The 24,093-nt window shown below is 42.6% G+C and overlaps 1 protein-coding gene and 1 long non-coding RNA gene across 5 annotated transcripts in view; one reads left to right on the forward strand and one right to left on the reverse strand.

Annotated features, from left to right (window-relative positions):
* aass (aminoadipate-semialdehyde synthase) overlaps positions 1-24,093 on the forward strand; it is a 123,021-nt gene that overhangs the window by 72,354 nt on the left and 26,574 nt on the right. For all 4 annotated transcript variants that reach the window (XR_004562372.1, XM_034177314.1, XM_034177313.1 and 1 more), the window contains exons 11-13: positions 1,823-1,934; positions 2,039-2,098; positions 7,208-7,275. Coding sequence is in view for 3 of the 4 variants with exons in the window: in XM_034177314.1 (XP_034033205.1) it covers positions 1,823-1,934; positions 2,039-2,098; positions 7,208-7,275 (240 nt within the window). In the remaining variant the exon portion in view is untranslated. The remainder of the gene's footprint in view (positions 1-1,822; positions 1,935-2,038; positions 2,099-7,207; positions 7,276-24,093) is intronic.
* On the reverse strand, positions 927-3,467 carry LOC117516355. The gene is made up of 3 exons (XR_004562373.1): positions 3,321-3,467; positions 1,367-1,373; positions 927-951 (listed from the first exon to the last, which is right to left on the reverse strand). It is a non-coding gene; the product is annotated as an uncharacterized LOC117516355 (long non-coding RNA).

The following is a 24,093-nucleotide window of genomic DNA, read 5'->3' on the forward strand; positions in this document are numbered from 1 at the left end:
GTTCCCAAAAAAGATACAGTATGCAATGTATCCCCAGAGCCTTCTGCCTTTCCATTCTCAGAGACCCATTTTAAGGACCGCCGCCATAACAAAATAAAATCATAATACAAACATGGCCTTTAGCTAGATGTTTAGTCATAAACTAGAGAGAAACAAGTGTTACATCAACAAGAAGTGGGATGACCTGAGCCGGTACGTCCTGCCCTACACATATAATTAGAAACAAAAAACATCACAGAGCAGCAAGAAGAAACGAGTGGATTTAAAGAAGAGAAGAAACTAGTCAGCGTGCTGGATGCTGTTTTCAAGCCCGAAGTTCGCTGATCCAGAGCAGCTGGTTTCAGCAGGTACGTAAGGAAAACGTGCATGTCAGGTGATCTCTGGGATCAGGGTTGGTGTCTCCTGCTTATGATTGTCCAGCAGCTGAGGGACATGTTGAAACTACAGTTAACACATGCTGATGAAGGAATGATCACAGACCAGGAAGAAGAAGTGTGTCATTTAAAAGAAGAGAACAAAAGAGACATGTAGCCATTGTTGGCGATAAAAGAAGAAACTCCCTGAACACCAGGAATGGAAGTGTTGACCAGGAGGACATTAAAGAAGAAGAGAAGCTGTGGATAAGTCAGCAGGGAGAGCAGCTTCAGCAGCTGGAGGAGGCAGATCTCACCACGTTTGGTTTCACTGCCGTCCCTGTGAAGAGTAAAAATGATGAAAAACCAGAGTCATCACAGCTTCATCAAAGCCCAAGTGATGAGAGCAGAGAGGCTGAGCCTGTAGTCAGCAGCTCATCTGTACACAGAACACTGACAGCAGAAGCTGATGGAGAGGACGATGGAGGACCACAACCAGCCAGCAACTCAAGTCATTTACAGCCAGATACCAGTGGCAGGAGTTCAGACAGTTCTGGAACTCAGACTGATGACAAAAGCTCTAAATATGGAAAAGCATCTGGTCACATGAACAACTCAGAGCAACAAAAGGAGAGACAAGCAAGAAGAAAACCATTTAGCTGTTCTGATCGGCAAAAAAAGACTGAAACAGAAGGACACTCTGAAGCCACAAAAGGAAAACCATACAGGACAACTCTCCTGTGGAAGCACTCAGCTGGATAATCCACCAGATCAGCAGAGTTCTGATCCTGGACTCCAGCAACAGCATCAATGGGCCAAAAGAAACAAACGAAACTACGCCACAGTAAGTTGGACCATTGAAGAGAAGAAAAAGATCTTTCACTGCTTCACTTACTCATGGCAGAAGGACAAAGGCAGTATTTGAGGAGCGCATAAAAAAAAGGGGATTTACCAGCAGAAAAGAAAGAAGCTACCACAACTGCAAAACTACAATCAGTTGCCTCTCAAATCACAAAATATCTGACAGCAGAGAAAATACAAAAAATAAAGGAAGAAGCCCAAAAAGAAGCGATGAAGGAAAATCAGTTGATGGAAAAAGGGAAACAACTTCAGTTGGAAAGGAGTCAGTGGAAGAAGGAGGAAGAGTGGATACTGCTGTGGGCAATGGAATATGCTAAAATAAAATACACCAACAGCCAGAGAGAAAGATGCAGACAATGGCAAAGAGACAGCCTTTCGCCTCTTTTCTTCTGCTTAACCATAGACCCTCTCAGCAAAACCCTGCAGGAGCATGACACCGGGTGGAGGGGTGGACAGCGTGGGGGGGGGGGTCGATGTTTAGTTTGTGGTTCCGACAGCGTGGGGGGGTTTATCTTTAGTTTGTGGTTCCGACAGCGTGGGGGGGTTTATCTTTAGTTTGTGGTTCCGACAGCGTGGAGGGGTTTATCTTTAGTTTGTGGTTCCGACAGCGTGGAGGGTAACGGGATCCTGATGTGCTCCATTGATAACCTGCCTGCTCAACTCCCCATTGAGGCCACAGAGTACTTCGGAGATCGTCTCTTCCCCTACATGTGGGAGATGGTAAGATCAAGACTCTTCATTCAGGCTCTGGGGGTCCAGAGTCCGTGAGGACATTTTTTCTTTGTTTGATCAGCATTCAATCTTTTTTTTTTTGTGTTTGTCAGCTGTCTTCGGATGCCACCAGACCGCTGGAGGAGGAAGATTTCAGTTCACAAGTCAGAGACGTAAGTAGAAGAAGAAGTGAAATCTTTGAACAGCTTGTTTCTCTGTCCTTAATGTTTATGGTTCACTTAATTGACTTTGTTAATCACAGCATCTGTGACAACATGCAAATACCATGTGGTTATTTTAACCACATCAGCAGGAAGCTCTTCCCCTTTCCTCAGAGTGAAAGCACTTGTTGGAGTCTGTCAAACTAAAACCTGCATGGCTGTCTGGAACCCATTTTAGTTCACTGGGTACGAGATCTCTCAAACATGAGTGAAGAAGCCATCCTTCGATCAGCAAGTCGAGTCACACGTAAATCAGTGAAAAAATGGTTATTATCCTTTTGCCATGTTTATTTCCTATAAATAACTTTATGACATTACAGAGGCTGACGCTGACACTCAGAATCCTGACTTTAACACTGGCAGGCCCAGAGATTTTTGTTTCTGCTGCCTGCACCCTCCTCTTTGCAAAACATTCATTCCTCTCGATATGCTAACATTTGGACAGGAATTAACATGCAGCTCATGTGATCCTGTCTGGGCACATTCCAGAGAAACAGGCCACATTCCTATGTCGTGTCTGATTTGAGCTTGAGTACAAAAGTATTATTTCAGCTGGAGCTGCCACCACTGCCCCTGCAACATTATTCATTTTGCAGTCAATTTCATTGAGGCCATATCTTATTTCATGTACTCAGAGTAACCATTTTTCATTTTAGATTGTATTTAGCCAACAAACAGTTTTACCTTATTTTTATCATTTGATCCAAGATACGTTTTCTATTTGTCATAAAAACACTTATTGTAATAATTGCTTGTCATTTTAAGAAGGGCAGAAGTATTTCTGATGAAAATCCTTCATGAATGGTCATTTGGTTGTTGGCTAAACACCAGTTACAATGACATTGTTCTGTACTAAGCTCACAATGTCATTGAACTGGGATTAGCACTCCCCCCCAGCAAAAAAAACATTTCATCTTGGAATAACAACAAACAGAAGGTATAATGTCAGGAAGAAAACAAAATTTTATTTCTCCCAAAGAAAAGGCTTGTTACTATACAGCAGGGGTGGCCAAGTTCGGTCCTCGAGAGCCTGGATCCAATGAAAGGCTCATTAAAAGTCTGCTAATGAGCCTTTCATTGGATCCAGGTGTGTTGGAGCAGGGAGACAACTTAGAGTGTCAGGAATGTGGCTCTCGAGGACCGAACTTGGCCACCCCTGCTATACAGAGTATACAAAGCACACAAATGTACCATACAGTTGTCATAACTTGCAGTTTCCACATTCCCAAGGTGTGTCTTTCCTACATTTGCCACAGGTGTATTTTCAGCAGTGTACACAATGTTCAGTGCTTCTGTTATTATTGCAGAGTATGCACACCTGGCATTGTCTTTTTCTTGTGAGAAACCCATCTCACAACGCTGCTGTTTGCGCTCTTCCCCTAGTGCCTTTTCCTGCAAATATCTGTTCTTAAATTCCTCAGCGAGCTCCAGCATGAACAATTGCCGACTTTCTTTTGATCCTGTACATGCTGTGCATAAAACATGTGCATTTGTGGCAGCCATGTCCAACAGGTTGTAAAACACAGCTATGGGCCATCTCTGTGTTCCTGCACGCACGGAGTAGTTGCGTAATTTCTAGTCCATGAATCAACACCGCATTTGAAATGGTTGTAATCAACAACAGTGTTCGGTTTTTGTTTGTAAATCAACTTTTTGAAAGAAATTAAAATTTCTAATTCAATTTAGAACAGCTGGAACATCTCAATATCCCCTCTCATTAATGGACCCATCAAATGCTGTCAAATCTGCCAGCTTCATCCAGGATATGGTTTATAGCTCTTGTACCAAATTTGGTGAAAATGTGCCACGAGGTGGCACATTTAATTGGTGGTCGTTTGATTGCTGGTGTCACAGCAATATCACAGCAAGAACCACATTTAACTGTGATATCTACAGCAAAACATAAGCTTATTCAGTTCCACTCCTAACCATATGATGGCAGTGATGCAGTCTGCCGTCAACTGTGTGCAGTCATACAGAACAAAGAAGAAACACATCCAGATATGTAACGACCACATTTTGAGGAAGAGACAGGCTGGAAACATGATGTTCAGCTGTTGTCAGTAGTTTCGGACTCAGCATTGATTTATCTGGACATGGTTGTGGCAAACAAGGATGAGTCTTCTGTTTTGGTGGTAGGTAAAGCAACTGAGAGGTGCATTACTGCCATTTGGTGGGAAGCCCCTGACTGCCCTGGAATACAACACAATGCATTTTTAGCAAAATGAAAGGTGTGCCCTTGTGTTGCTGCTTGCTTTTGTGTGGTTCCAGCTCAGGGCAGGCCTGGTTCTGTGGTGGTGCGGGTAATGAAGGGGCCGATCCAGTCCAGTGTTGTATCGGCTTCTGATACCAATGTAATTCAAATATCGGAAAATACCAATACAACGTGCTGCGTTTTCTGATACCAGAGTGGAGTCATGTCTGTGTACCCTCTCAACTGCTGCTGAATGCTGTCTGCTGTTTGCTGCTGAGCATGAGGAGGCAAGGGGCGGTGGGGGGTTTCTGAACTGAAGCCGAGCTGTTTGAGAGAAGTCTCCTCCCCAATTGACGAGTAGTGTTCTAGCCAAATTAACGCCCGGCTCTCGGGGTTTAAATCATCTGTGCTGCCGAGCACAGATTTTCTGAAAAATCAACTAATTGTTGCTGAAATGTGTCCTGAAAAGTCAGCCGCTTCAGCGTCCCGAGGCTGTGAAACGCTATGACACAGCAGCTCAGAGCACATCCGAGGAGCGCAGCCAAACATGGGAAAAAAACTCCATCAAAATCCTTCAGTATTAATCCAGAGCTCCTCATGTGAGCATAGCTGATGATACATTTAGAAATTTACATTTATTTATTGTATATTATTTTATTTATTCATGTTTCCAAAAAGTTCAAGTTTGCTCTTAGTAGGAGAGAGAGAGAGAGGGAGAGCGAGCAAGCGAGTGAGTGAGGAGAGAGAGAGGGAGAGCGAGTAAGCGAGTGAGTGAGAGGGAGAGAGAGAGTACTGTGTTGTCTTTTAAGTCTATAAAAGTCTATTTAAAAAGGACTTCATTCTTTCACCAAAACATCAAATCTAGGCTTGCATCTTAGATATACCTTCTGGCAAATTTTAGCTGAACTTTCAGGTCTTCTTTTTAAGAAAATCAATTCAATTAAATTTATTTCAATTATATAATTATAAAGGTAAGGTCTAACCTTACCAACTCCCAGAGCAACAGTGGTAAGAACAAACTCCCTCTGAGGAAGAAACCTCAAGCATACCATACTCAAAGGGGTGACCCTCTGCTTGGGCCATGATACAGACAAATTACAAAACGAATATACAGGGAATGTTGTTGGTGCACAGGACAGCAGGGTTACAGAAACAGACACCACAACAATCTCTGGATGGAGCCACACCTCAAACAGAGAGAAAAGGAAAAAAAAAAAAAGAATCAAGCATCAGAAAAACAAATACAGTATAATTTGTCAGCATTAAGCAACAACAAAGCAGAAGCATTAAGCACCAGCAAAAGAGAAGAAATACTAAGGTGATTGCCGGCCACTAGCCCTAATCTTCAATAACAGACCCAGACTTTAGATAAATTTGAGGCCACTCCTCTTAACACTTCATCATGAAGCTGTATAACTGGGAATACAAAATATCCTCATAAAACCAACAGTAATGATAATAATATTAAAGCAAACAGAGCAATGGTATCGGAATAGTATCGGTATTGGCAGATATCCACATTCAGATATCTGATCGGAAGTGAAAAAATGTGATCTGTGCATCCTTATCCACGGGAGTGGGCTGCTTTGACCCGTAATATTTGCTTGCAAGTCTATTTACTTATTGCACCTGCCAGCCAGCAGGGGGCATAATGTTGACTTTGCACAGAAACAAAGAAAACAACTTAAAACAGCAACTGGAACAGTGACAGACTGGATGGGTTTCTGCGCTGCTGACTTCTGTGGCGACACCTTTTCTGCTGCCAGATTGAGGAAGTTGTCCGATGTTTCACCAACCATAAGATATGAGCTTCTGTCTCCATGGCAACATGTTGGATTTATGTGCAAATGTCCCAAGAGACCCCAATGTTTGTTTTTAAAGAAAAATAAGATCAGAGCTACATGCAGTAAACAAGTCGTCCCATATCCTCAAAACCCAACAGTTCCTGTTTTTTTTTCTGGTTGAGGATTAAAGAGACACATGACTCCTAGACGTAAAGGAAACTGAATTGAGCAGCATTTGAGTTTCATAACAGAGTCGTCTCTGAGTGACAAACGCCGCGATTATTTTCTGGGTTTATCAAATTTGGTCTGTATCATGACTGCCTGCTTTGCTCATCTTCCAATCTCATGACGCGAGCAGCTGGTGCTGCGGCGAGGTACGCGACATCACGCTGCGGCGAGGTACGCGACATCACGCTGCGGCGAGGTACGCGACATCACGCTGCCAGAGCGCTGTGACAAGGTACGCGACATCACGCTGCCAGAGCACTGCAACGAGGTACGCGACATATATGCTGCAGCGACGTACGCGACATCACGCTGCCAGAGTGCCACTGAAACCCGCTGAATGATCAGAAGCAGCTTCAAGTGATTTAAAGTCGTTTGTGTCAAAAAACAATTCATCACAAATGTTCAATCATCAAATCAGAAGATCTGAAGGTCGTTGTTTGATTGCAACTTTTAAAGAGATTTAACAAAAACAGCTTTTATAATAAAATAAATGGCAGCAAACTGAGCTGCAAATTAAAATAAATATGAAAAAAGGTCTAGAAAACTGATTAACATAATCGTTTCCACGTCCATGAATATGTCTGCTTGCAAGGTGACATAGGCCATGAAGAAATGTAATGACTGACAGCACAGGAAGCAGGTCATTGTCAAAAACATGCACAAAGGAGGCATGTGAGGGAAGCCACCAAGACTCCATAGAGCCTCTGAGGAGTAAGATGTATGTGACTGGAGAGACTTTTTGTCTGTTTCACCTCTGATGGTTTCATGGCCGAGCAGATAAACAGGAAATGTGCATCTTTGACTCTCTGTGTGTGTTTCATGGATTTGATGTTTATAATTTGTTTGCTTCTAAAGGCGGTCATCACCTCAAACGGGAAGCTAACCCCAAAGTTTGAATACATCGAAAAGCTCCGAGAGCGAAGGTAAGTCTTTGTTTTTTCTCCTTTTGGAGATTTGAGTGTCAGCTGACGATTTTGCTTTGACGTCTTTGACTGATGCTGTTGAAAACTGTCGTTAAATTACTTTGACACACGCCGGGTCCGTCTGTGAGGTAATCAGTCTGTGGATGAAATGTCCAAAGATTGTATGACAGGTAACATCCTCCACCTGATCACCCTGAGCCTGTGCTAGGGCTAGTGACACCACACGTGTTAGTGCCAGCACTTTCTAGCTTACTGTTTCTGCCGCATCATCTTTTTTTAATGCATGTCTGTGTTGATTACCACCCTCCTGCCAGCAGGGGGAGCTCTGTTGCTCTGCTTGATAAGTATTCCTGACATCAGCTTCTTGTTGTGAAATCTGAACTAAACTACTTTCACAGATGAGTTCCTGAACAGGTCAGGACTGCCTGGTGTGGGAGCGTTCAAACACACACTCAAATGTAGGACGATGGACCGCCACATTCTCAGCTCACGTCCAGGAGCCAATGCTTGGAACCGACTGTGGCCTGTTTACTTGAAAATGATTTTATTGTGAAGTTTATTTGGGAAAATGGGGTCCGAGCAGTAGCTTTACACACTGAGCTTTACTACGTGGCCCGCCAGGTGTATGTAATGGTCGGGGAATCCCTGGAAAGTGTGTGTGTGTTTGCTGTCTCTGCATTTGCTCTGCACACAGCTAGCATGCTAGTTAGCCACTGTCTCTGCTGATCAGCCTCAGATTCATATTTGTGGAATCAATCAGTGGTGGGCACAGTTCCGCTAACTGCTAATTAGTGAAGCTAACTTTTTTTGTTAGTGGATTGGCTATTCAGCTAACTTCAAAAACCATCAGCGGACCAATTAGCTTTCACTAAATTTAGTTACATTAATTTAGTCCGCTAACATTTTATTGCATAGTTAGCAGCCGATCTGCTCTGTGTAAGCCTGATCCCGTCAGATCTCAGAAGCCAAGCAGTGCGGGACCTGGTTAGTACTTGGATGGGAGACCTCTTTGGAACACCAGCGGCTGTGTGTGTTTCTCCAGGTAACACTGGAGTTGCATCAGGAAGGGCATCCGGCATAAAACTTATGCCAAATATAAATGCGGATCTGGTTGTATCTGCTGTGGCGACCCCAAACACAAAGCGGGAGCAGCCGAATGGACAATAACAAGTAAGGGTGAAATACATTTGTAAACCCTAAAATCATACATGTTGGTTCCAGTCTGTTACATTTTTTGCAGCAGTCAGGCAGCTGAGAGTAGCTGAGCTCAACTCTACCCCAGCGGAAGAGTCCTGGCTACCACAAAAAAAAGCAAATTTGACTTAGGGTTTTGGTTTATAAATCAAATTCATCTGGATAGAATAACTACAGTAACGTCAACTCTCATTTGTACAAAATGAAAATAACATTTTTAAAATAATGCACTAATTCTGAAGTTTTGAACATTAACACACAGATGCCCAAAGGGATTATGGGTACACTGAGCCTCCGCTCACACTGATTGGTTGATCAATTCATTCTGTGTAAAAACCAACACAAGTTACTGTAACGTGTGGGTGTTGTGCTTTTGTAAAATATGTCCTTTTTTTTCATTTGTAAAAAAAAAAAAAAGGCATTTGCAAAACCAAAAGTTGTGATTCAGGTCGACAACCGTGTTATATAACCGGGTGCCATTCCCACTGGTTTATTCCCGGTTGGTCTACTCCCATTTCGCCTACTCTAAAATTCCCAGTTTGTCTACAGCTAGGTTCCCAGTTGGTCTACTGCCATTTTGTCTACTCTTAGGAAAGTTCATACAGTAGTGTTCAGAATAATAGTAGTGCTATGTGACTAATAAGATTAATCCAGGTTTTGAGTATATTTCTTATTGTTACATGGGAAACAAGGTACCAGTAGATTCTCACAAATCCAACAAGACCAAGCATTCATGATATGCACACTCTTAAGGCTATGAAATTGGGCTATTAGTAAAAAAAAAAAAAGTAGAAAAGGGGGTGTTCACAATAATAGTAGTGTGGCATTCAGTCAGTGAGTTTGTCAATTTTGTGGAACAAACAGGTGTGAATCAGGTGTCCCCTATTTAAGAATGAAGCCAGCACCTGTTGAACATGCTTTTCTCTTTGAAAGCCTGAGGAAAATGGGACGTTCAAGACATTGTTCAGAAGAACAGCGTAGTTTGATTAAAAAGTTGATTGGAGAGGGGAAAACATACGCAGGTGCAAAAAATTATAGGCTGTTCATCTACAATGATCTCCAATGTTTTAAAATGGACAAAAAAAAACCAGAGACGCGTGGAAGAAAACGGAAAACCACCATCAAAATGGATAGAAGAATAACCAGAATGGAAAAGGCTCACCCATTGATCAGCTCCAGGATGATCAAAGACAGTCTGGAGTTACCTGTAAGTGCTGTGACAGTTAGAAGACGCCTGTGTGAAGCTAATTTATTTGCAAGAATCCCCCGCAAAGTCCCTCTGTTAAATAAAAGACGTGCAGAAGAGGTTACAATTTGCCAAAGAACACATCAACTGGCCTAAAGAGAAATGGAGGAATATTTTGTGGACTGATGAGAGTAAAATTGTTCTTTTTGGGTCCAAGGGCCGCAGACAGTTTGTGAGACGACCCCCAAACTCTGAATTCAAGCCACAGTTCACAGTGAAGCATGGTGGTGCAAGCATCATGATATGGGCATGTTTCTCCTACTATGGTGTTGGGCCTATATATTGCATACCAGGTATCATGGATCAGTTTGGATATGTCAAAATACTTGAAGGTCATGTTGCCTTATGCTGAAGAGGACATGCCCTTGAAATGGGTGTTTCAACAAGACAATGACTCCAAGCACACTAGTAAACCAGCAAAATCTTGGTTCCAAACCAACAAAATTAATGTTTTGGAGTGGCCTGCCCAATCCCCGGACCTAAATCCAATTGAGAACTTGTGGGGTGACATCAAAAAAGCTTTTTCTGAAGCAAAACCAAGAAATGTGAATGAATTGTGGAATGTTGTTAAAGAAACTTGGAGTGGAATAACAGCTGAAAGGTGCCACAAGTTGGTTGACTCCATGCCTCGCAGATGTGAAGAAATCATGAAAAACTGGTTATTCAACTAAATACTAGTATAGTGATTCACAGGATTGCTAAAAAAGCAGTTTGAACATAATAGTTTTGAGTTTGTAGCGTCAACAGCAGATGCTACTATTATTGTGAACACCCCCTTTTCTACTTTTTTTTTTTACTAATAGCCCAATTTCATAGCCTTAAGAGTGTGCATATCATGAATGCTTGGTCTTGTTGGATTTGTGAGAATCTACTGGTACCTTGTTTCCCATGTAACAATAAGAAATATACTCAAAACCTGGATTAATCTTTTTAGTCACATAGCACTACTATTATTCTGAACACTATTGTAAATCCCATTTCGTCTACTCCCGTTTTGGATTTTATGCAAATGAAGCTTAAAATTAAACTTTTAGTTGATAAGGAAATTAACTTGTGCAATATCCTAAAACCTAGCTTTCTAAATAAACTAAGAGTAATATTAAATGACTTATTTCTGTCTTTAACTATAGCAACTGATCCAAAAGGAAACTCCAGGCTAACCCTAAATAAAAATGCTCAAGGGCACAAACGAGGAATTGCACGCCATTTCTGAAAAATTGTAGCGGCCTCCAATGCCTCGTACACCTGCTGCTACAACTATTCACGCACACCAGCAGCTGAAAGACAGAGTGCACTGTGAGAGCCCATTTGAACCCTCTTGCAGCAGCTATCGGCCAAATTCCAGCTGACACACGAACATCTAACAGCGCTCGTTTGGCACTTAGAAAATGTGTGGCCATTTGCACTCTTGGCACAACAACAGTCTGCAGACAATCACTGTCGTGCTGGCAGTGAAATTTGTCTAAGTGCCCCACGAGTGTGGCCTTGGTGTGTGTGCTAAATTGACATGAGGTCCACTGAAGCGGCTGTGGAGATCTGTCGATCTAGACATCCCAGCTGAGCAACATGTACTGTGTTTGGATAGACATGGACTAACAGCTGGCCATTGTGACGCACGTGTGTCTGTTTGAGCACTGTTCCACATGACGTGGTGTCAGTTCTGCTGCGCCGTCCATAAGACACATGTCAGGCAAGACACACGCGCGGGCCAGCTGGACACATGCCAGCAGATGTGGACATGATGAGAGCGAACTGCTTCTCATTCATGTCATTTCATGATTGTATGTCTGTGACCATGGGTTATCAAAAGAGGAACAGACAGATGATATTTGTATTGCTCGCTTGATAAGAGTTTATTTAGTTTAATATAAAATGCTGTGTTTAAGGTGTATGGTTTATTTTTTTTAAATCCGTCCATTTCTTTGTTGATTTCAGGCATTTTCCCCACACCGTTTACAGGCCAGTGGTAAAGTTTCTGGCTGTCAATCAGTAAAGTGCAGGTACGAATTCCATGGGTGGTATGTTTTTTTTTTATTAAATATATTTTATTCCACATAAGCAGCGCGATGTGGTTCCATAGGTACCAGCTGCTGTTTGCTTTATTTATTCCACATAAGCGGCGCGATGTGGTGCACCTTGCACTGTGTTCCTGCTCGAAAGATACCGTTGCATGCACAAACCCTTGCACCGGGATCACACACACCTGCCCATCGGCGCGATGTTTCGTGGTGCTCTAATTTGAACCGTTTCACGCTGTATTCAACCAAACTTCGCACTGTGTGTGAAGGGCCTTTACTTGTGTTGGTTTTTACATAGAATGAATGAATCAACCAGTCAGTGTGAGCGGAGGCGCAGTTTACCCATAATCCCTTTGGGCATCTGTGTGTGTTAATGTTCAAAACTTCAGAATTAGTGCATTATTTTAAAATTAAAAGATGTTACATTTTCACTTTGTACAAATGACAGACTTGACATTAATGTAGTTATTCTATCCAGATTAATTTGATTTATAAATTAAACCCATAAATCAAAGCTGCTTTCCTTTTCACGGCTTTCCTCACGGCTGGACCGCAGTATTTTGTGAAGGATAATGGTTCTTGGTGGGCGCACAAAGACAGAAGCACTGACTCATTGGTTGTGTTTGTGATCGTCTTTGATTCTGTCAGAAGTGTTGGCGGTGTTTGAACTCAAAATCGGCTTGTCAGTAGCTGAGAATGTACCGGAGACAACACTGAAAGTTAGCGGTAAGCAGTCAGCTCTAGGTTCTGATAAATTTTTTTAGTGGTTTATCAGTTTAGCATTGTAAAATATAACTTTTCAGTTAGCTGATTAGTGGTTATCAAAGCTAACTTTTTGTGCCCACCACTGAAATCAGTGCTGTTGGCTTTTATCCACTTTGTCTTCCAAAATATGACTTTAATTTCATCGGACAGCGTTTTGTCTTTTTTTATGTTTTAAGTTTCCCACATTTCTTTTGTTGTGTATCTGCTTTTTTCACCTCCTTTTCAGCAGGTTTAGACTAAATCTGCTCTTTCAAATTACCAAATTAAAATCAATTTGATCTCTTTTTTATTCATTTATAAAATGAATCTAAATTGAATCATTTAATCTACAACCTGAGATCCAGATCATACCCAACTGCGTTCCTTGTTTTTGCATCTTTCTGAGCATTTGTCTTTTTTGGTTGCAGCTGCATTTTGTGTAAAATTAAATCATAATAAAGATGAACTTTGATCTTTGTCTGACATCTTGCATCACTTGAAAACTTTGATTTAAATTAGTTATTTGCTTTAAATCCTGATGCTTGTTGGGATGCATTTGAGCTATAGTGAGCGGGGCAGGTTACCCATTTGAGCCGCTTATAGCCAGTACAGGTTACCTGTCTGAGCCACGTATGGCCTGTAGGGTTACACGTTTCAGTCACGTGTGGCCTTTAAAGTTACCCATTTGAGCCGCGTACTGCCTGTGTGGTTACCTGTTTGAGCTGCGTGCAGAACGTAGGGTTACAATCTGTAGGGTTACCCCTTTGAGCCATGTACAGCCTGTATGGTTACTCGTTTGAGCCATGTGTGGCCTGTACGGGTACCCGTTTGAGTCACGTACGGCCTGTAAGGTTACCTGTTTGAGCTGCGTACAGCCTGTAGGATAACTTGTTTAAATTGCGTGCAGCCCATAGGATTACCTATTTGTGCCACTTGCTGCCCATAGGGTTATGCATTTGTGTCACGTGAGCTGCGTACAGCGTGTGGCGTGACTCATTTCATTCACTTGTGGCCTGTAGGGTTACTCGTGTAGCACCCTTACCACCGCTCTATAATACTCATACTTGAGAATAGGAGGGTGCTTTGGGTCCGATCTCCAATTAAGGGTATTAGGCCCTTCCCAGGATGCTGTCCTGGCAAGTGTGCAGTCTCGTACTCATGCCTTCCAGTCGAGAGAAACTGATGAAACGGAAGAATAACTTGTCACACAGGCCAGTCCCCAGCCTGTCGTACCGGAACCACCAATTATCTGCTTTTGAGTGTGTTGAAACTTCTCCGGCCGCCAGGTTCGTGGACACGTCATGACAACCTCAGTGTTGCAGCAAGCCTTGGCACAGAACACACAAACACTGTGTAGATGGTAAAAACACAGGCACGGCCAGCGCGTGGAAACAGGCTATCTGGTTGACATCTTGGACTCTGCTGTATTTCTCATCCACCCGTCTCATTTGCCCCTTCCCCGCTCCCGGCACACCTGCATCTCCAGCAGCTCTGAATGCATCCATCTCCCCGCTCGAGGTCGACGGGCTCTCCTGTCTCACGGTCAAACGTTCCTATCCGCTTTCAGTCATGGTGACTCAGCGTCTCCTCTGTCTGTTCACCCACCAACAGTGTGGCGACCACGGCCGAGTTCATGTCTGAGGTAACCACTCTCTACAGTATGTGGCATCGGAACTGCTCTCAGTCCGCTCAGTCTCCCAAGCAAGAGAGTGAAAGAATTCTCTCCTCGATGGAGCCTTTGCCATCAAAGCACCTCTGCTGCCGTTGAAGCACGTCCCGCTCTTCAGTCGGCGCAGACACCGAAAACCTGCCTCACTTATACACTCCACCAATCAATCCGCACCACACGCCTTCAAACCAGCCAATCAAAACCCACCAGCTGGTACGTGTGCAACTCATTTCACAGTGACTCCTGATCCCAGTCTTCCAATCGGAGAATATTGCTGATAGCAGAAACACAATTAGCCAGGTGCAACATCTTACCTTAATGCAAATATACAGTTTACATCAGGAAAAGATACACACATTTCCTTCCTTCTGATTTTCCACTGGGCTACATTGTCCCCTTGCTGAAAAAGTTTGTCCCCATCAACCTACTGGGTAACACACCCAAAATAACGTGGTTATCCCGAGTTTTCCCCACCACATTGCTGACACCAGTGGGTTTTACAGAGATGTTCCCAGAGGTCTTGATACGTTCCACTTCCGACCCACACTCCCTGGCTGAGAACGGTCTTTGGCTGATCTGACGGCTTCCCCAGCTCATCATAACCCAAATGAACTACTGAACGAGTGACCCTCCGAGGTCGCAGCACTTGAGTGACTACTCCTTGTGAGCACTTCTCACTATCATCTGCTGGCAGTCTTACAAGGTAACCAATTAGTTAGTAGATGACTCCGATGGACCGTCTTCTTTTTATCTTATACACCAGTAAATTGGGCAACTTCTCCATGATCTGGTAAGGTCACGGTTTCAATGTACCCTTTAACTTATGCTGTCCTGTAACCCCAAAGTTCCTCAGCAATACCCAATCACCTTTATCCAAAACTTGCTCTCGGACATGCTGATCATAGGCTTTTATTACGCTGATGGTTTTGGTCGGCTGCCTCGGTAGCCAACTTGTACGCGCTCTCAAGATCACGCTTTAACTGACTGAAATGACACAGATTTGGAGCTTTCATCTAACACACCAAAACAGATGTAAGTAGTCAAACAAGCTTCCCTATCAAATAACAAGTATGGCAAGTAACCATTTGCTTTGTTTTGGGTGCAGTTGTAAGCATGCACTAATTGACAGATCTTTTACCTCCATTTCCTCCGATACCTAGGCTCCAAAGTTCCCAAAATTAGTAACAATGTGCAATTGAATCTCAGGTTGTGGATCTCCCTGTGGATGGTGCGGACTGGTTCGAGACTTACGGACCACAAGCATTCTCAGCAGGTCCTTGGTCAACTCGCTCTCAAAACCTCTTCCTTGATCTGAATGAACGCACACAGGGAGTCTGTAATGCACAAAATACCTCGCATGCAAGATTTATGCCATGGTAGCTGCCATCTGAGCCTTCACGGGAAAAGCTTGCACATACCAGGTAAAATGATCCGTGGCAACCAAGATGTTAGCATAACCTTGCAAATCAGGTTTAAGGGACAGGAAATCAATACAGACAAGGTCTAACAGGCTTTGACTGGTAATATGGTTCAAAGGAAAGGAGCTGCTTGTTAAGGAAGGGCCTTATGAGTAACACATCGACCACAATTCCTCACATACTGCTCCACATCCGCTCCCATCTTAGGCCAATAAATTCTGTCTCAAATGAGTTGTGTGGTTTTCTCAACCCCCAAATGTCCAGACTCGCAATGCAAAGATTTCTAAACCATAGGGACATCTTTCTATGGGAGTACCAACTGACATGTTTCAGCAGATGTTTGGACATTCCTATACAACAGATTACCTTTGATCACCAATTTACCTGCCTCTCTATTCAGCAACATAGTCCTACTATTATCCCAAGACGAAAATGCTGGTCCTCCACCAAGGGACTGCTTGACGGGGGCTATAGTCAGATCCTTCTCCTGAGCCTGCCTGAACTTAGTAGGGCTGAGTTGGATCAGGCAACCTGAATCAAGGCGGACCGGGTAGGCAAAACACTCTGAGACCCCCTCGGGTGAGAACCCCAAGTATTCCGCTATAACAATAGTATCTTGGGCTCCCCCATCAGGTGAATCTGCTTGAATAATGCTTTAATCCTTTTCAGTGGCACACTCTGCCAGTCCCCGTCATCACGGCTAACAGGATTCCGAGATTATGCATCAGCATCAGTATTATTAGCCCTGGGTCTATATTGCAAAGTGAAATTATAGGTGGCAAGAGCTGAAAGCCAAGGATGCCTGGTTGCATTCAACTTAGCAGTAGTCAGAACATGCGTAAGGGGATTATTGTCAGTTCTAACAGTAAATTGAGCTCCATACAAATAGTCATGGAATTTATCCACTACTGCCCATTTAAGAGCCAAAAACGCCAACTAATGCACAGGATAGTTCCTGTCTGATGCAATAACCTTCCGGCTAGCAAAAGCTACTGGCCTGATACCTTTGGGATGTTCTTGATTAAGAACAGCCCCCAACCAACCCACAATGACTAGCATCAGTGTGAAGAATGTGCGGCTTTGCCAGATCAGCAAATCCCAATACAGGTGCATTAGTGAGCCAGTGAATAATAGTCTGGAAAGCTTCCGTATACGATTGATCCCACCAATCTCCAAAAGGCTCACAGACTTTATAAGTCTTCGCCACCAAGGGAACAGTCCTCTTCCACTGAGTGGGTAGATATCCCTTGCACAGATTAGTTAAGGGTTGAACCAGAATGGAATAGTTCTTTATGAAACAACGATAATACCCACAGAATCCCAGAAAAGATTGCGAGGAGGGGAGGTCAGTGGGCTGTGTCCACCGAGTCACTGCCTCCACCTCAGCTGGGTCTGTGGCTATATCCTGTGCTGACACAATGTCAAACATGTCACTTTGGAATGGCAGAACTGAAACTTATCCAAGGACAATTTCAGTCCAGCTTCTGCCAAACAAGTCAAAACCCTATGCAACCTTCTTTCATGTTCCTCCAAGGTAGCACCAACCACAATCAAGTCATCCAAATACACCATCACCTCCAGCATATGCATATCCCCAACAGACTTCTCCATCAGCCATTAGAATGTCACCGGGGCCCCTGTTCTACCTTGCGGCATACGCTGAAACTGGTAAAATCCCAAAGGGCATATGAAAGCTGTTTTCTCCTTGTCCTCCTCTGCAATAGGGATCTGATAATAGTCGCTTTGCAACTCTAACACAGAGAACCACTTACTGCTTATAAACAATCCAAGGCATCCTCAATGCATGGTTATGGTATACTGGTCTGGGATAGTTCACCGATTTAAGGTCCGATAATCCACACACAATTGTCCATTCTTCCGGGCAAGGCCAATAGGCAGTATGCTATCTTCCACCTGTAAGTTCTCTTTAACTTGGTATATTGCCACATGCTTTGCCCCAGCAGGAATCACCATGAGACCAGGCCCCATCCATTTAACTTCCGCCACTGGAAACTCAGTCATGATCTGGTGACAACAGAAAATGGCTGCCACAATCTTGATCCTGCAACTGCATTCAAGCAGCCTGACAATACTCCACTGCTTGTGGTGAAGGACACGACTGAATGGATTGCACCCATTTGACATTAGTACCCAGCAAAACGTACTGAGTCAGCATCACCAAGATCTGGATATATGAATGCCAAAATGAATACCGACTTGGTTTTTGTAGTCTGTGCACATCTAGGCAACTCAAAGGTCCACCTGAATATAACCTTTGTATGAGTAACTACTCTCCGATTCACTAAGTCCCATATCAAACCAGTCAAAGGATGCAGCGGAATATGAGACAAGTGTTCAGTGTACCAACTGTCAAAGATGATCATAACCTGAGAACCACTGTCCACTAAGGCAGTACAGGGATTCCATTGATTCTAATTGGTACAATAGATGGAGGTCCAACAAGTCCCTTAGGCAACCTATTCACAGGCATCTGCAAAACGCCCCTGTTAACACTAGCTTGAATGATCTTAGCTGTTGGATTATGGTCAGATGTCAAGTTGGCCTTTTGCTTCCGTCGCGCTTGTAACAACTTTTGTATCACCTGAGCATAATTCTCTGGGGCAACACACTTGAAGGCCATATGCTCATCCTCACCACACCGGTAGCAAAAACAATCCCTAGACTCTCTGGACAAAAGTTCTAGGTGATACCGACTTAGACCTCGCCTCCCTTGACCTGGACACCTCAACAGGCCTATACTGCGGGGTAATTCCCATGACAGAAACGTGCTTTCGATCTACTGGTGCCAGTGCGAGTTTTGGCCCTTTTTCAGCTGATTTTTCATTCGTGCAAGGATTGTTTTTGGATGGCACAGAGTTTCAGGTTAATCGCACGTCCTGCATTGTTTAGTATACATGGAGTAACGAGCTGCATTTAACATCTCACGACCACCTCCTGATCGCCGATCGTATGATCAGATGAAAGTCAAACCTGTTTGATATTCTGTTGCTGCTACAAGCGTCCAAACTCTCGCACCTGTCTTGTAATTTTTTTTTTTTTTTTTTTTTTTTTTTTTTTTTTACTTTGATGTCTCCCATAGAGAGTTTTTGGAAATTAAGTTTGAAAAAAAAAAGAGCTTCTGTTTACATTTTGCTTCTGGAAACACAAGTCCAACATGTGGGTTTTGAACATACGTCTGAGAACATAAAACGTGTGCTCTGAACTTTTACACCGTGCAGTTCTCTGGTACAGTGTCTGCCCAGCTTCAGTCTGAATACTGCCATGAACACTATTGGCCAGTAGAGACTTTGAAAACTTGCCAAAACAAAATTCCAGATAATCTGTGTTGCTACGTTTAAGATGCATGGAATTTAACAAATGCAGACACAATAACAGCATCTATAAACCCAGAGAATACATTCACGAGAGTTTTAGGCACTAGAGTTTAATCAAATAAATTTCATTTATATAGCACCAAATCACAACAAACAGTTGCCCCAAGGCGCTTCATATTGCAAGGCAAAGCCATACAATAATTACAGAAAAACCCCAACTGTCAAAATGACCCCCTGTGAGTAAGCACTTGGCGACAGTGGGAAGGAAAAACTCCCTTTTAACAGGAAGAAACCTCCAGCAGAACCACGCTCAGGGAGGAGCAGTCTTCTGCTGGGACTGGTTGGGGCTGAGGGAGAGAACCAGGAAAAAGACATGCTGTGGAGGGGAGCAGAGATCAATCACTAATGATTAAATGCAGAGTGGTGCATACAGAGCAAAAAGAGAAAGAAACAGTGCATCATGGGAACCCCCCAGCAGTCTACGTCTATAGCAGCATAACTAAGGGATGGTTCAGGGTTACCTGATCCAGCCCCAACTATATAAGCTTTAGCAAAAAGGAAAGTTTTAAGCCTAATCTTAAAAGTAGAGAGGGTGTCTGTCTCCCTGATCTGAATTGGGAGCTGGTTCCACAGGAGAGGAGCCTGAAAGCTGAAGGCTCTGCCTCCCATTCTACTCTTACAAACCCTAGGAACTACAAGTAAGCCTGCAGTCTGAGAGCGAAGCGCTCTATTGGGGTGATATGGTACTATGAGGTCCCTAAGATAAGATGGGACCTGATTATTCAAAACATAAGTAAGAAGAAGAATTTTAAATTCTATTCTAGAATTAACAGGAAGCCAATGAAGAGAGGCCAATATGGGTGAGATATGCTCTCTCCTTCTATTCCCTGTCAGTACTCTAGCTGCAGCATTTTAAATTAACTGAAGGCTTTTCAGGGAACTTTTAGGACAACCTGATAATACTGAATTACAATAGTCCAGCCTAGAGGAAATAAATGCATGAATTAGTTTTTCAGCATCACTCTTGAGACAAGACCTTTCTAATTTTAGAGATATTGCGCAAATGCAAAAAAGCAGTCCTACATATTTGTTTAATATGCGCATTGAATGACATATACTGATCAAAAATGACTCCAAGATTTCTCACAGTATTACTAGAGGTCAGGGTAATGCCATCCAGAGTAAGGATCTGGTTAGACACCATGTTTCTAAGATTTGTGGGGCCAAGTACAATAACTTCAGTTTTATCTGAGTTTAAAAGCAGGAAATTAGAGGTCATCCATGTCTTTATGTCTGTAAGACAATCCTGCAGTTTAGCTAATTGGTGTGTGTCCTCTGGCTTCATGGATAGATAAAGCTGAGTATCATCTGCGTAACAATGAAAATTTAAGCAATGCTGTCTAATAATACTGCCTAAGGGAAGCATGTATAAAGTGAATAAAATTGGTCCTAGCACAGAACCTTGTGGAACTCCATAATTAACCTTAGTCTGTGAAGAAGATTCCCCATTTACATGAACAAATTGTAATCTATTAGATAAATATGATTCAAACCACTGCAGCGCAGTGCCTTTAATACCTATGGCATGCTCTAATCTCTAATAAATTTTTATGGTCAACAGTATCAAAAGCAGCACTGAGGTCTAACAGAACAAGCACAGAGATGAGTCCACTGTCTGAGGCCATAAGAAGATCATTTGTAACCTTCACTAATGCTGTTTCTGTACTATGATGAATTCTAAAACCTGACTGAAACTCTTCAAATAGACCATTCCTCTGCAGATGATCAGTTAGCTGTTTTACAACTACCCTTTCAAGAATTTTTGAGAGAAAAGGAAGGTTGGAGATTGGCCTATAATTAGCTAAGATAGCTGGGTCAAGTGATGGCTTTTTAAGTAATGGTTTAATTACTGCCACCTTAAAAGCCTGTGGTACATAGCCAACTAATAAAGATAGATTGATCATATTTAAGATCGAAGCATTAATTAATGGTAGGGCTTCCTTGAGCAGCCTGGGAGGAATGGGGTCTAATAGACATGTTGATGGTTTGAAGGAAGTAACTAATGAAAATAACTCAGACAGAACAATCGGAGAGAAAGAGTCTAACCAAATACCGGCATCACTGAAAGCAGCCAAAGATAACGATACGTCTTTGGGATGGTTATGAGTAATTTTTTCTCTAATAGTTAAAATTTTATTAGCAAAGAAAGTCATAAAGTCATTACTAGTTAAAGTTAAAGGAATACTCGGCTCAATAGAGCTCTGACTCTGTCAGCCTGGCTACAGTGCTGAAAAGAAACCTTGGGTTGTTCTTATTTTCTTCAATTAGTGATGAGTAGTAAGATGTCCTAGCTTTACGGAGGGCTTTTTTATAGAGCAACAGACTCTTTTTACAGGCTAAGTGAAGATCTTCTAAATTAGTGAGACGCATTTCCTCTTCAACTTACGGGTTATCTGCTTTAAGCTGCGAGTTATACCACGGAGTCAGGCACTTCTGATTTAAAGCTCTCTTTTTCAGAGGAGCTACAGCATCCAAAGTTGTCTTCAATGAGGATGTAAAACTATTGACGAGATACTCTATCTCACTCACAGAGTTTAGGTAGCTACTCTGCCCTGTGTTGGTATATGGCATTGGAGAACATAAAGAAGGAATCATAAAGTGTCTCAAATCATTTCTCCTGTTGTGAATGTACTGAGATTACCCTATCATCCATAATGCACCTGGACACAGCATGTGCACACTAAAACCTTAAAAATTAGCGCATTACTTTGAAACTAAAACATATGATATTTTCACTTTATACAACTTCAGATGTGACGTTAATTTAAATAACTTGTCCGAAATAAGTTTGGTTAAAATTTGAACCATAACTTAAAAATGTATGCTTCTGGATGACTTGGGTGATATCAGCCGCGTATCAGTATGGGGTTAAAAGAAATGAGCTTTTTTTTTGGTGACCAGTTCTCCTTTGTCTGCAGAGGATAGAGCCTCCTCTGTTTGTAGAGAGCAGAACTACACATCTGTTCACCTTGTTAACGATCTAAAAATTTATCGGAAGATAATTATTCCGATAATGGTTTTCAAAGTTATCTGAAAAGATAATCCGATAATGAAAACATTATCTTCTATAGCTCTAAAACTATAGCTCCCTCACTAGGCTCTTAAGATTCTGTATCTCTACCTGCATCTCTGCCTGCAAGCCTTGCACCTCCAGGTCTGCTGTAACTATAGCATTTCTGGTATACTGATACTACCAGGTATACACCCCACTACCACGTTGCAGTCGATGATGAACTGCTTCGTGCTGCTCTTCACACCGAATTTCATTCAACAACAGCAAAATGCTAGGAGGATTCTCCCTACGCTCTTGCAACCTGAGATTAACCAGCAACATATCGGCTCAAGTGGCACCCTTAATAAGCTGATCCAGATGTGCATTGTTTGCTGCTGTTACCTGCAACCCACCTTTCTGTACCACCCCATTAAGAGCACACTCTAGACGCCTCAAAAATTCAGAGAGTTTCCCACTCACACACAGTGATATAAATGCAAAATAAAGTTCCTATCCCGTTAGGGGAGTACTAAATGTATTCTCAAGTATATTTAAATATTCCAGAGCGGTACTATCTGGACTATTAAACCGAACAGCATGCAACATCTCCAAAGTGGGACCCTTTACACTTTCTATTGTACTTATTCTTTTCTCCCATTCTGGACAATCACATTCCTCAATCATTAGCCTGACTTGTTCAGTTCCAGAGAATGTTTGTACAGGCTAGTTTCACTACTTCTGGGTGGATTAGCTATCTGCAAAATATCCCCAACTGCTCTTATAATAGCTTCAGGCATAGAAGCTGATAATGGAGAAGGTGTACTGGGATCTGACTTTACCTTCAGTGACAAGAGGATTCGCATATGACATAATTTCTCTACTTCTGGGGTACCAGCCACGGCATGTTCAATGGGTTTTTGGGCCAATTACATGCAAACAAAGTGAAAATGTAAGGAAAAAGTGACAATGCGGTGGGAAAGTGGACATGTGTTGCAGTTTGTTTATGATCCAGAGCTGAAACATGTCAAGGCGGTTTTACAGGCAAGACAACGGAGCTACTTTGGTTAGCTGGTTAGGCTAACACCGACACGACATCTCCCACTCGCTTCGTCTTTTCTTCTCCACTGGGAACCGAAAAAAAAAAAAAAAAAAAAAAATACTTTTCACGATTGCTTCAGTGATTCCAACAGAAAACAAAACTACACCATTTATCTCTGTAAAGTTATTAAATGGAGGTTACCATAAGTGATCAAATCCTACACTTTCCCCCTTACACCAGCACGTTAACTGCGCCATCTCCATAGTATCAGTCATAATGACCTTAACATGATCGGGTGTTTGTGTCATGCTAACTATCAATGCTAGTTTACCCGAGTAGTGCTTTCACATATGAACACCTGCTTCATCTTCATCCTAAGGGATCTAAAACGAGGACCTGATAAACTCAAATGGCAACAAGTTCCCATTCTCTGAAAATCCACACCACAAGGACTACCAATCAACCACAGTTGAACAGTTTCGAACCCAGCAGTGCCTCCATTTTTTTATGTAGTGCCCTTACCACCACAATACTCATACCTGAGAGTGGGAGGGTGCTTTGGGTACAATCTCCGATTAAGGGTATTAGCCCCTTCCCAACATACAGTATGGAATGCTTTCCTGGTAAGTGAATTCGATTCAGAGAGAAAACATTTGTTGCCAACATATAAATTCCTTTATTTCATTTCTTAACACAAAAAGAAGCACATTTTCAAACCCACCAATAATCCCATGTTTGCTAAACACAAACACATAGCAATAATGAAATTATGGTTCTTGGTCCAGTGAGACATCGGCATCAATTTGACCAACTAACGCTTAGCCTAGGGTCGTGTGTCATACATCACCCTGACAAAGTGAGGAACCTTGTAGTAATTTTTGATCCTATGTTGTCCTTTGACCTCCACATTAGAAATATTATGAGGGCTGCTTTCTTTCATCCGCAAAATATAGCGAAGATTCATCCCATCCTGTCTATGGCTGATGCTGAGACCCTGATTCACGCATTTGCCTCTTCTAGATTGGACTACTGCAATGTTCTATTTTCTGGTTTACCGCAGTCCAGCATTAGGGCTCTCCAATTGGCTCAAAATGCTGCAGCCA

The sequence above is a fragment of the Thalassophryne amazonica genome, chromosome 8 (assembly GCF_902500255.1).
Source record: "Thalassophryne amazonica chromosome 8, fThaAma1.1, whole genome shotgun sequence".
Taxonomy (NCBI): Eukaryota; Metazoa; Chordata; class Actinopteri; order Batrachoidiformes; family Batrachoididae; genus Thalassophryne; species Thalassophryne amazonica.